General features: G+C 36.8%; 1 protein-coding gene across 14 annotated transcripts in view; it reads left to right on the forward strand.

Annotated features, from left to right (window-relative positions):
• The window catches only part of NEK1 (NIMA related kinase 1), a 45,690-nt gene that overhangs the window by 13,966 nt on the left and 19,025 nt on the right, over window positions 1-12,699 (forward strand). For 8 of the 14 annotated variants that reach the window (XM_030947321.1, XM_030947323.1, XM_030947320.1 and 5 more), the window contains 7 exons: window positions 741-898; window positions 3,168-3,227; window positions 3,368-3,415; window positions 3,508-3,579; window positions 6,579-6,760; window positions 6,843-6,974; window positions 10,258-10,360. In XM_030947321.1, the coding sequence (XP_030803181.1) occupies window positions 741-898; window positions 3,168-3,227; window positions 3,368-3,415; window positions 3,508-3,579; window positions 6,579-6,760; window positions 6,843-6,974; window positions 10,258-10,360 (755 nt within the window). The remainder of the gene's footprint in view (window positions 1-740; window positions 899-3,167; window positions 3,228-3,367; window positions 3,416-3,507; window positions 3,580-6,578; window positions 6,761-6,842; window positions 6,975-10,257; window positions 10,361-12,699) is intronic. The other 6 variants (XM_030947329.1, XM_030947330.1, XM_030947331.1 and 3 more) reach the window with 3 other exon arrangements.

The following is a 12,699-nucleotide window of genomic DNA, read 5'->3' on the forward strand; positions in this document are numbered from 1 at the left end:
GTAAAAGCACAGGAATTGTTTTCTTCTGTTTCTTATCAAACATCAAACTTAGGCAAGCTAATGTATCAGCTAATGTGAATGAAATGTTAGTGGTTTGTTGGGGGTTCAGGAGGATGCCCATGCACACCAAGCCTGAATCCCAGCTGTGACTCCAGAGCAAGTTTTCTTTTATTGCTAGCAGTAGCAAATAATAGATACCGACCCCTGGTTCCTGCAAAGCTGCTGGGCAGGCAAAGGACGTGTAGGGCATGGTGCTCATGCCGGGGGGCAGGCAGTGCACCTTCAGGTGTGCATCCAGTCCTTGTCACCCCTCAACCCCAGACCCACACCTCAAGGCTTCTCCTCAGGAGTGGAATTTTTCCAGCTACAGCATGTGAGATGAGGCTGCAGTGGCTTATGATCCCACCTCCATGCTAACAACAGCTCTATTGTGCATTGCTCCTCTCTCACAGGTTAAGTTCCCACTAATGGACCAACCCAATGTTTCTCTTTCAAGGGTCAAGTTCCCACCAGTTACACAACAAAGTTTTCCCCATTGTCTTGTGGATGTGCATAAGAACAAACCAAATATGGCAGGGCCTCAGACACAACTTTGGTCCCTGACACACAGTTCACCCATTTTTCTCTAGTTTTGCTTTCTAAGACTTTGGGAAAGGGAAATACCACTTGCTGGCCAGCCTGGGTAGCTCAAAACCAGAAACCAGTTGTTTTTTTTATTGTGGGGTTTTTCTTCTTTTCAGCTCAAAGACCAGTTCAAGAACCAGCACTGACTTCAGTTGCACCAGCTCAGAAAATTACCAAACCTGCTGCAAAATATGGAGTGCCTTTAACTATCAGGAAGTCTTGTGGTGCACCTAAAAAGCCTAATGAGAAGAAGCCATTGACTAAAATTAGACAGGTAAGAAGCTAAGTTAGTTAAATTGAGCTGTTTTGTTCATGCCTTATTTAAATACTGTGCCTTCCTTTTCAAAATGTCTTGATATGTGGACATGCCTCATGCACCTGCAGAGAAAGTAGAACTAGTAGTTTAAATGCTTGGCTTGCTTCATTATTGATTGTTTGTTTAGTTGGTTTTAATATAATTTTTGTAAACGGCTACTTTAGGCTTGGGTTTTAATTCCAAGGCTGAATTACATTTGTGTATTTTCATTTGCTTTGTTGGTGTTAACCACTCATAGGAATATTGGAAGCCTGTCAGGTATACCAAGATCATTGACACTGGAACCTTTGCATCTTTTCTCTTTGTTCCAAAATAATTTCAAATTTTTTAAAAAACAGGCAAACTTTTTCTAACCATTTTACGAAGTGTTATTAGGCAGAGATACTGTGTAATTGAAAGAGAAGTTTCCCAGATGTAATTTCATGAGCTAATGAGAACGTTTTCTGTATACTGTCATAGAGTACTTCTAATCTTTCTTCCTCTTGTCTTCTTAGTATTCCTGATTACATAAAACTTTTATTTTCTCTCTTTATTCCATTAATTACTGCATAGTCAGGAGTTGTTTTTGCTGCAGCTAGTTTTGAGCTATATGCACATGCCAGACAACTAGAACCAAGAGGCTGCTGCTTCAGCAAGAGAACTAGTTGAGATTTTCTTCTGAATAAGTAACATGGTTGTTGTGGGGTTTATTTTTGGTTGGGTTTTTTTTTTTTTCCCTTCTCCCATGGCGCTCCAGGGAACATAGCAGTAGGACCTCTATCCATCTGGGGAAGTTGTTGGTGGATAGAAAATTATCCTGGAGATACAAATTATCTGTGAAGTTCAACAGTTATCAGAGGTTTAGAGAAAAGCTCGTTGATCACACAAGCCTTGTTGGCTCTTGAAACACAGTTTGAAAAAGCAAGAAAGGGAGAGTGCAGACTTCTTGTGTGTCCTTATGAAATCACAAGGTTTATGCGTTTTAAGGCTTGGTTGCAAAGCCATCTATGGGTCTTTGTCACGGGTTTCACCAGCCAACACTTACCCAGCTTACCCTGAGACTTGATGTGGCAGGGGAGAGACTGAGGAAATATCCTCTTCCTACATGGAAGGAGTCAGTAATGCTGCTATTTTAGGACAGTGTTTTTGTGAGTTGTACCTAGGGATGATACCCCATAAGATGGAGGATAGAAACAGTGGCTACAACTTAAAATGGAAATTTTCTTCTCAGTCTGAGCTTGCAGCTCTTAGCTGGCTTTTCAGAGGCCTGTGTAACAATTGTCTCCTCCAATTAGTAATACTACATTAACATTCTATTATTACAAGTCTCTAAAGGTTTCCAGCATCTGCAATACTTGATTTTAAATTATCCATTTGACAGGATTGAATGTTGTCAAAAGAAAATGCTGTGAAGCTCTGTGTGTTCTAGTATGGTCAGAAAAAAAAAAGCTTCAAAAGTAATGATGGCTTTTTTGAGAAGATTAGAATAAACAGCACATTTTGTTAACCATAGCTACTTCTTTAGCAGGTATTCAGTGGTGACTGTGTTGTCATAGGTAACAAGAACCTTAGTTAGAGTTGGAACCAAGTGAAATATTAAGCAAAAGAGCCCCAGGATAACCTTCCAAGTAAGAGAATCTTAATATCTAGACCCCCTCAAAGAGTTTCTATAAAGAAAGGATTGTAATGAAGCGTGATGCTACCAAAGAAGAAAAAATAAGACAAAACTGATTTAAAAATTATTGCCTTCAGGTTTTGAAGAAGTTTTAGTACAGGATGAACACATACCCCTATATCCTAGCAGTGCTTTTCACTTCAAACCTCCTGAATAATCAAGTATTTTAAACCCCATTTAGTGCACGCTCAGTTGTGACTTTAAGAATATGTTTTCTGATAGAATTTTTCTCTCATTCTGACATCATGCTAATTTGAAGTTTCAACTTTCATGCAGGCATTTCCAACCCCATTGATGAAAATTACTCCAGTAAAAAAAAGGAGGAAAACATTTGAGTTATCATGAAATCATCTGTTTTCAAACTGAGCAAAAGCTGAGTCCATGGCAAGAATGACAACATACAACATTCAAACCTTTCCTCCTCATCTTTTTTCCCAAACATTATACAGCAATGATTTCTTTATTTTAATCTTCATGATAGACACCAGCAATTGGATTGGTAACCCATCTTGACAGAGACTTGGCAGAGTAATGACTCAGTAATAAATACCAAATTATATGCTTATTTTTCAGGAACCTTCAAAAAAGAAAAGGTTAGAATTGCCTGAAAAAGAAAAACGCCAGAGAGAGCAGGTAGACAAGAGTCTTCAGATTTTTCTTTATTCCCCCATAGAAATTTTAATGACATACGTTGTGGTGTGGTGTGTTTTGTACGAACATGCAGTGGTTTGATTTCCTAGTTCCTTAACGTGTTTAATCCTTACACATTGCAGATCAGTTTACCGAAGGCAGATGAAATGAGAAGATTGGAAAAAGAAAGGGTAAAATATGTTTAAAATGTGTTAAGAGTGAAGTTCAATTTTTACTTAGTGGTTCCTTGAATTTTGTTTTCCTGTATTGTTTTCTCCTTCAGATGGAACGAATAAACAGAGCCAGGGAACAAGGATGGAGGAATGTGCTTGGTTCAGGTGGAAGTGGTGTTAAGGTTGGCAGCAGATGCAGAAATGTGGTGCAGTGTGTTCCCCCCGCCTTTGATTGTATGAAGTGGTCTTCTCTTTTCAGAAGGATTTGCTCTTTCGACAAGTCTCAACTCTTGAGGCTGTCCATTATTAATCTGTGGATAATTTGAGATAGACTGTAACAGCTCCTCCCTGGCCTTTTTGAAGATTACATGCAATTTTCATTTTTAATGTTTCTAAATTTCTGAATCTCTTCTCTCTCTGCTAGTAATGGTTTTCATGCACCACTTTCTTATTTCTACACCTGCTTTTGCAACTTTTCCTGTGCTGAGTGTATGCATGAGCAGCTTCTTTCACATTCAAGTTTGTTCCTGAATTTTTTTTGTTCCCAGGTTTTCATATTGTAGTAATGGACCTCTTTCCCAGTATTAAACACTTGTTTCTAAACATTCCTTGTTATTTAGCAATGTAAGTGTTTCTATATATCAATAAGATGTTCAGGTGGGGGGTAAAAATTCCTGAGTAAATCTAATTCATTTTATTGCAGTGTACTGTTTATCTATTCACTTTGTACATAATTTAATCTGATTCCCATGACTGTTTCCTTTTCCCTATTTGGGCATGTCATAGTTTCATGGAAATAGAACTGTCCTGGAAAGTAGTCTCATCAACTTAGTTGATTATAAGGGTCTGGCTGCTTTCAGATGACAGAGCCAGTGCAGGAATTTAAGTAGTACTATGGTAAGTCTATCTGACAATAGAAAGCGGATTGAAACACAGGGATTTGTTGTGGTGGTAGTGAGTCTTAAAAAAAAACTGGGCATAAACATGTTCACTAGGATTTTTGTAAGCCAGCTTTGACTGAGCAATAAAGTCAAAATGGATAGAGGTTTTATTACTATTCTCTGTACAAAAATGAGGAATACACAAACACCAACCAGGTTTCAGTAGCTGCTTATTAAATATTTCCTTTCAAAATAGATATCATGTTTGGATGTGTGCCACACATAATGTAAGTAGAGCTTAAATATAAATGCAAACTTAAGCATAACAGACTTTAAAAACTACAAAGTGCTGATTTAATGAAAAAAAAAAGGAAAAAATGTAATTTGCTTCTATGTTGTCCTCCTCTCCTTCACGATCAAGCTGGCAGGCACCAATACAAGCTCCCATACAACATGGTATGCATGCATCCTCACATTTGGATGAGAGCTGCGTGTGTTCCACAGTGCTTCTGATTAACTCAGTTTTACTGTGAACATATGAGCTGTTCTGTTGTAGCTCCAGATGCAATGTTAGCTGCATTCTCAGTTATCTAGGGAAACTGAGGCCAGTGAGTGTGTTTGTTTTCACCAAGTGTCAATGGTGTAAGACATCATGGTAGGTGGAAAAATCATTGAGATGTCTTCTTCAAATTGGATAGTCAAGTGCATGTCATACTGCAGACTGTTGGTTTACCATCATTTCAGGATTCCATATACTATTATAATGTTCTTGACTTAATTATCTTTTTCCTTTCTCCAGCATGCAAGGAGTATATCCAGCAACTCCCTGACAGTGCCATTGAATAGCATTGTTCAAGCTTTCCAATAACACAAGACATACAGCCTCTTACAAAGGCACAACAGTCATTCTTGCACTGCATGATTCTGCCCTCTTTTATTTTTGGTCTGATTGCTGGCACCTATTTCTCAGGAAAAGTAGAGGAAGACGTGGCAAGTGTTTGGCTTTGGGTTTGTGGTTCTAGCAGGTGCTGACTCTGTTCTCTAGACTGTTGATGAGCACCTGCTTCATATCATTTGCCTGGAGAATGATGATCATTCTCTAGTATTTCTTTAGATTTTGAAAACTGAGCTCTGATAATGATACGTGAAATCTTGAATAGTGTCTAAAGTTAAGAGTTTTCCCTCTATTTGTAGAAATCATAGTCTTGTATAGTTATTTTTATACAGACCAACAGTCTACCTGCATATTTGTTTGAATGCCTAGATAAATCCTTGATTTAGTACTCTTATCTGGGTTATGGGGAGCCATTTATAGCACTGAACATCTGAAACTCAGAATGTGAGGTGAATTCCATTGTCAAGTATAGTTTCTTCAAGAACTTTTAAACAGGCAGTCTTAAACCTGTCACATCTGTACTCACCTGTCTGAATTTATATTAAATACTTCAGACCACGCTGGAAGGTAGATTGACACTGTTGTTGAAACAAATTCCATAGATTTACTACCATGGGCTATTTGAGTGCTTCCCCCAGGCATAAAGGAAACATTTTTATGCATGTGCTGACAACCTTAACCTTATTTTGCCAGTTTCACATTTTCTGCATCCATCCTTGGCTATTACTGTACACAGCTGCTTGAAACATTATTTTTTTCATTATTTTCACTTAAAATTTCTGCAGGAATTCTAATGCTTTGAGAATGACAGGTATAATTTGCACAAAGCAGTGCCTTGTGGTGGCTGTTCTCCTGGTCTGACCTTTAGTAGAGAAACATCTCAAGTCTAGTGATGGAAATAAAGTGATAGGCTGGGTGGCAGTGGGGGTTCTCAGATAAATCTGCACATAGTGCCATTCAGCAAACTTAAAACTGTGCTCAACTGTTTCCAGCTTCATGAAAAAAAATGTGTGTTTGGCTATAAGTCACTTGTTACTACTTCAGTTGGAATGTATCACTTTTTTTTGGTAAAACTTTGATTTTGGCCATGTAATATTAGCTATCTCTGTTTACACTTCGACGGAGTCATTTTCAGTGACTTCCAGAATATGTGAGAGGTGACTCATGTATAACTGTACTATTTTTAAACGAAGCTAAAATGGTGTTTTATTCTGGACTCCTAATAAAAAAAAAATTATCTACCTTGTAATTTGTTAAAATAGGAGCATGCCAGGGATAAAACTAGGACCAATTTAGAATTGTTGCAGAATATGTTAGTATTATTATTCTGCTGAAGAGGTAAAAATTGGAAGAGCCTATTAAAAGCAGTATTTGTGATTTCCACCCTACCCCTTTTGGTTTCCAGGCACCATATTATGTCGGTGGAGGTGGTGTTGGTCCTTTTCCTGTGTCTTCCAGAGGACGCTATGAACACTATCATGCTATTTTTGACCAGATGCAACAGCAAAAGGAAAATGTCTTCAGAATAGCTGAAGAGAGGGAAGCCAAGTTGAGAGCTAAACTACAAGACCGAGGAGTTGTTGAAAGGTATGTCTACCTTCCATTAGAAGCTACATGTATTCTGCTTTAGATGAAAGTAATGAAAGTTACTGTACATATTTATCTACAGAGGAATTCCACCTGGAACACGTCCAGGAGTTCCTAAGGGACCTGCAGGTCATCAGCATTTACCCGATGTTGGTGCAGTTAGGAAAAAAGTGAAAAGATTGAAGGAAGTGTCTAAACAAGCCAATGCAAACAGGTTGGACTATGATAATCTGTGAATCTGTCCCTCCATGTTAGATTCTTGTTCTGTGTCTGGTTTCATTTAGTAGTTGAGCATGTCTCAAAATCACTTCTATTCATTGGTATTGTGCTGTCTGTTTGTGTGTTAGACCCTCACAGACCACAATTCTTTTAGAGCCAATGGAGATCTTGGCTTTTCCAATAACGGAAAAAATAGTTTACTAAGCAAATGTACCTGAAGTAGATTTCAGACAAAATTGTTGGCTTCATGTGGTTGCAGATGCCTTAATGCAGATGCCTTAACCTCCTTCACTTTGTTCATGGTTTGACTTTTTGTGTTGCCTGACAAGATGCTTCTTTCTGCCATCCTCTTATTCTTCCTGCCTTCTCTGCACCTAGGTGTCTGTAGTATTGCAAAGCATCTGGAATGATCCCAGAATTGTTGGTGGAAAGCTTTTAGGAGCTTTCTTCATTGAGATGTGAATGCCAGGTGTTGTAATGGTGTGCAGCCTCTAATTTGGTATTCAAATAGTGAATTAGAAGACCTAATTACTGTAAATAGGGTATTTTTATATATAAAGAGATTGTAAGCAAGTACTGATTTTCTTTTTAATGTTTTCACTCTTTCAAATAGCTTGTTCAAAAATTATTTGCTCTCCTTTAGATCTCATAATATTGCCCAAGGAACTCTGCAGTTGTGACTAGGAAATGGGAAAATACCATTTTCCTGGAAGTTTAGTACTGTGAACATTACTAACTGACTTTCCTAGAGGTACAAATTTTCTCCTTCATTATTTAAACTTCTGCAGAGCCAATCATCTGTTCCATGGAGGAAGAAATAAATGAAGTTAATGTGAGAAAAAGGAAGTGGCCAAAGAAACCATTTATTCTTGTAAACTAAATTAATTCAATTTTATGTTCTAATATAATATGTATTTGCAATTGTAGGCTTTTTGCTATTTTAAAATTTGCAGCAATAATGTCATGCTTAACATTGATATTACAGTTCTGAAAGCTTTGAGGTATATTTTATATTCCTTATAGTAGGTTGGACTGTTGTGAGATAATTAAAGTCCTACCTGGTACAACCCAGTACTGGAAGGCATCTTTTGCCAGCTGTAGTTAAATGTATTTCCTCCTCTGTTTATTCTCAGTGCTTTGCACAAAGCACACAATCCCCAGCTCTTGCCTAGATTAGGAAGCAGTTTGACTCATACATTTTAAAATATTACATTATATTTGTCTGTACCTGGATAAACTGTTTTAAATGTTTTAAAATGGAGAGAAACTATAGCAGAGTGCTGCAAATTATAAATAACACAGACTGGGAAGAGAAAACCAATTCAGCATTTCTCAAATACATGAATTTGGAAGCACTCAATGAAAACACTGTCCAGAAGTTTCAAAAGAGGTAGAGATTTGGGTTTTTCTCTTTGTAGACTGGATTACTGTTAGCTGTAAATTGAGGTGCTGTTTCTTAGCATCTTAAATGTGTTAAGAATTTGTATGTTGCTTAGAAGCAATTTTATTGTCATAGCCAGCCTAGCTGTATGTCCATCCTGGACTTAATTCTTCCAGCTGAAGGCAAGTGATCATGATGTTTTGCTCAAAGAAAGAATTTAAATAACAAGAACTTTGTTAAAGATAGTCAATTTAGGGCATATATTGAAGAAGCTGAGAAATCTTCAAGTTGAAGTCCTTCATTGTACTACCACTACTGTAATGTTAAATATATTCACTGTCAACAGCCTTGAAAGATTGTATCAGGCAGAAGTGCAGCCCAGAAGAAATCTAGTTTTAGGAAAATGAGTTGCTCACCTTTAGAGTAAGAAAAAACATTTTTATAAAATTTTGAGATAAGATGTTCCTGTGACTGGTTTGAGACAAATAGAACTGTCTTGGTTTGGGTTTATTTGGAAAGACCTCTCCTCCAACACTGTAAGGTTCATGATATGTGACAAACCTCAGCTGCATGACAGGCCTTTGCACAGATTGAAGTACCCACCAGTTGAGTTCATATGTAGTTAAAAGGTAGAGTAACAATTTTTGGTGAATCAGGTATGTGTAAACAAGGATTGGCAAGTGTTTGTTTCTTTACCAGTAACACCTGTGTGGATTGTCTTGCCTTTTCAGAGCAGTGTTTGTTTTATTGTGTCAAAGTGGTTTTATCTGTGTCTTCCTTTTAATGAATTGTAGCATGTGGAAAAAAATTAATTTCCTTTTTGATTGGGATGTGAAGGGTCAAAATAATAAAATGGGAGTATTTTATTTAGTGTGCTAATTAATTATGAATTGCTAGAGCTTCCTGTTTTGCAAAATTATTTTCTTTAACTGCCTCAGTCTAATGGGTTATTGCTATCAGCATATTCCAGTTTCTTCCTGACTGTTGCCAAACCCCCAAAGGTCCTCAGTTAAAGGAAACTTGGGGAACCTTGGAAAGGCCTCATCATTCTACCATTTTTAGAATATCTTAAACCATTTCTCAGTGTTTTGGTTTTATTTTAGTACTAAACTTCTCTGGGTCTACTTCTAACAAATTTGTCAGAATCTGGTTTCTCTATGATGTTATAAATGTACTCATAGAGTTGCAGGATGCTCAGTTATGGTAAACTGAATGTTGCCTTCTTGTCTTCCCAAGCAGGTCCCTGACCTGGGGTGGAGCTTGTCAAAAAACAATCATCTTGTTATGGCTAATTCTAGGGTAGGAAAATTCCTTCATGGACCCTTTGAAAACAAACAAAAAAAATCCCCCAAGATTCTCTAAAAGGAATTGCGAGAACACTGAGCACTGTAGTAATTCCCTAAGAGGTAGAAGCTCTTACTGCAAACATAGGACAGTCTTGAAAGGCTGTCACAGTATTGACCTTACTTATTGCTTCGTGTGATGAGTTCTTGCTCATCCCTGAAGGGAAATCTTGAAGGAATCTTTTTTTTCACAAATTATAACAGTAATGAAACAAGCTGAGACACTTCCAGAAACAATCATGCCAAGACTGTTTTGACATTCATTTTTCTTTCAGTGACAAGAATCTGGAAGGACAACACTACAGTGGTTTGGATTTATTTTTTTAATAGTTCTTCTCACTTTTACTAAGCCTGTTTTCCTCCAGTTTTTGCAAGTGTGACTTGTATTTTGGCTGGTGAAAGGCATTTTTTGAAGATGTCTTACTCATATAAAGTTACTTTTTTCCCCTTTGTGTTCTAGTTAGAATAAGTGTGGGGGAGAGGACAGTGGGGGTGGTGGTGTTTATAGTGTCATATTTCAGAGACTTTCATCTTGCTGTATTGAAATTACCCAGGCAAAAAGGATGGATAGCTGCAGATAGAGCAAAGCAAGTTGAAGAATTCTGGCAACGAAAGAGAGAAGCCATGGAAAACAAAGCTCGAGCTCAGGGACACATGGTATGAAATCTGGTCTTCCTGTGTGTATTACTGTTTCAGCTTGCTTTGTGAGTCTTTGAAATAGCATCATAAGTGAAATGCTGACTAAATATTTTCCTTAAGTGTTGAAAAAACCAGAGAGAATGGGAGATAAGTTTTCTGCATTTTCTTGCTAATTTTAATAAAATGTAACATAATCATGTAGTACATTTCTCATTACTTCAGGCTTATTAACAAATTATCTTTGTTTGCATGTGTCTAACCTGCTATTGTCAATTTTAGAAGATTCATTTACATTCTTTTTCTGTTTATACTTTGGAGTCTTGGTTAAAATTAAACTTCATGTTATACAGTAGTTTGAACCGAAAATGAAGTTTGATTAAACTGATACAGCTAATGATCAGACATAGTGGTGCTAGGGAAACACATTCTGCTTATTGAAAAGGTATTATAAATTCATCCACGTCTGTCAATGCTGAACAGACCAATGCTGAACAGGTCTTATAAAATCTTTACTCTTCAGAAATTAAGTAGAAGGTAGTATCGTGAAATGTTCTTTATGTTTATGGTTCTAAATTCACTGTTCCTTTTAGGAAGTTTGTTTAAAACATATATTGGAAATGACTATGTGTTTTGATAACAAGGAGGGTTTTACTTTTTGAGTGCTTCTCCACACTATTCATATGCAATTCAGTGACAATATCTTTGTCAGCTGCTGAAATTGAACTGACTGTGCTGGAGTAGCAGTGAGATGAGACCAACTGCAGATTTATAGCAGCGTCTCCTGGGTTATACCTGATAATCAGATTATGATTTAAAGCCAGGTCTTAATGTCAGGGATTATTTCACTTACAGTGAGCAATTTTTAGGTGCTTTGATTCACTGCTTTCATGGCAAAGTATCCTTAGATTAGTGTCGATGTTGTAAAATGAGTCTTTCTCTCTAAAACTATGGTTCCATTTTTTAAAATCTTCAAGACCAGTAAATAATTTTGAAAAAAAAAATGAGCAATTCTTGTCACTACCTCTTCTTGGGCAAGTTGTTGTTAGTACCATTCCCTCTTGGAAAGTTGTTAGCAGTACCAGTTCTGCTTCCATTTTGTTCTTGATTTTGTTAGCATTGATATGAATTTGAGATCAGTTTATTTAAGATACCCAACTATTCATGTTAATGTTTTTCAGTTTTCTCTAATGTGTTCAATGATCCTAAATGTTTTAATCTTAGATGGTTCCCATAATAAAACAGAGAGGTTACTGAACAGTTAAAATAACTTCCAGATGCTTAAGACTTATAACTTGAAGCCAGAGTACCAAGTCCATTTCTGGATTTGTCATTGAAAGTGGAAGTTATCAAGTGGAAGTTCCTTCTATTTGTGCAGGAAAATAATTTGACTAGCTGGCAGTTGTTCTCATATAGGGATGGGACTGTTGTTTGGACAATGCTGATCTGAAAGGAGAAATCATCAGCTAATAGTCAGCCTTTTGTCTGATGACTGGCACTAATTTACCCAGCTTCTATAAAATATAATTGCTGTCAATTTTAATTTTCAACTGACAGTCTAAATTTGACTCAGTAGTTGAGTTGATGGTACTTATAGACATCTGTTTTTTAAGACAGCTGCTGACCTAATTTGCTACTTCACTGTAGCAGTGTGGCATTGCAAAACATGAGTCCTGGTATTTGAAAATTTAACGTCTTTGAAAATAAACAATCTACAAATAAAATTAGTTCTCAAAAATCTTACTTCCAGTTTCTTTCTTAAGAGCAGTGATATAAATCACCATCATTGATGGAAATACCTAAAATAACTTCAATGCTCAAACCAAGAACAAGGAAATTCCTTCAATAGTGCCAGTAAGCTTTTGTCAAGCTCAGGAACATGTATTAAAAAGTTAAAAATAAAACCAAACATTTTTTTGAAAAGATGAATATGGAAAATATTCTTTTACATTCTGCATGGCTTAATGCTCAAGCTGGAACCAGCATTCATGGGGCCCTTATGAATGTATAGGAACTACTCTTCCACAATATTCCTTTAATTTGTTCTCTGATCTCCTGGTTGCTAAACCACTGAAGTGCAGTAGCGTGCTATTTCCTTGAGCTATTAATTTTTCTCAATCTGAGAGTTTATTTAACCAGAATATTTGGATTCAGTCAATAACCTCATTGGAGTATTTACTTACTGATGGTTCCCTACACACGAGCTTGAGAAAGCCAAAGCCCGAGGCATTTTATGAGGCAGAAGGTCTATCATATGTTTGTGTGCTTGCTGTCTTTATTGTATGTAGCACCAACAAATCAAGGAATTTTTAACCTGTTCAGAAAAAAAATTGTGGTATGTCGTTAGTAAAATAATTAAA

Source organism: Camarhynchus parvulus, chromosome 4 (assembly GCF_901933205.1).
Source record: "Camarhynchus parvulus chromosome 4, STF_HiC, whole genome shotgun sequence".
Classification (NCBI taxonomy): domain Eukaryota; kingdom Metazoa; phylum Chordata; class Aves; order Passeriformes; family Thraupidae; genus Camarhynchus; species Camarhynchus parvulus.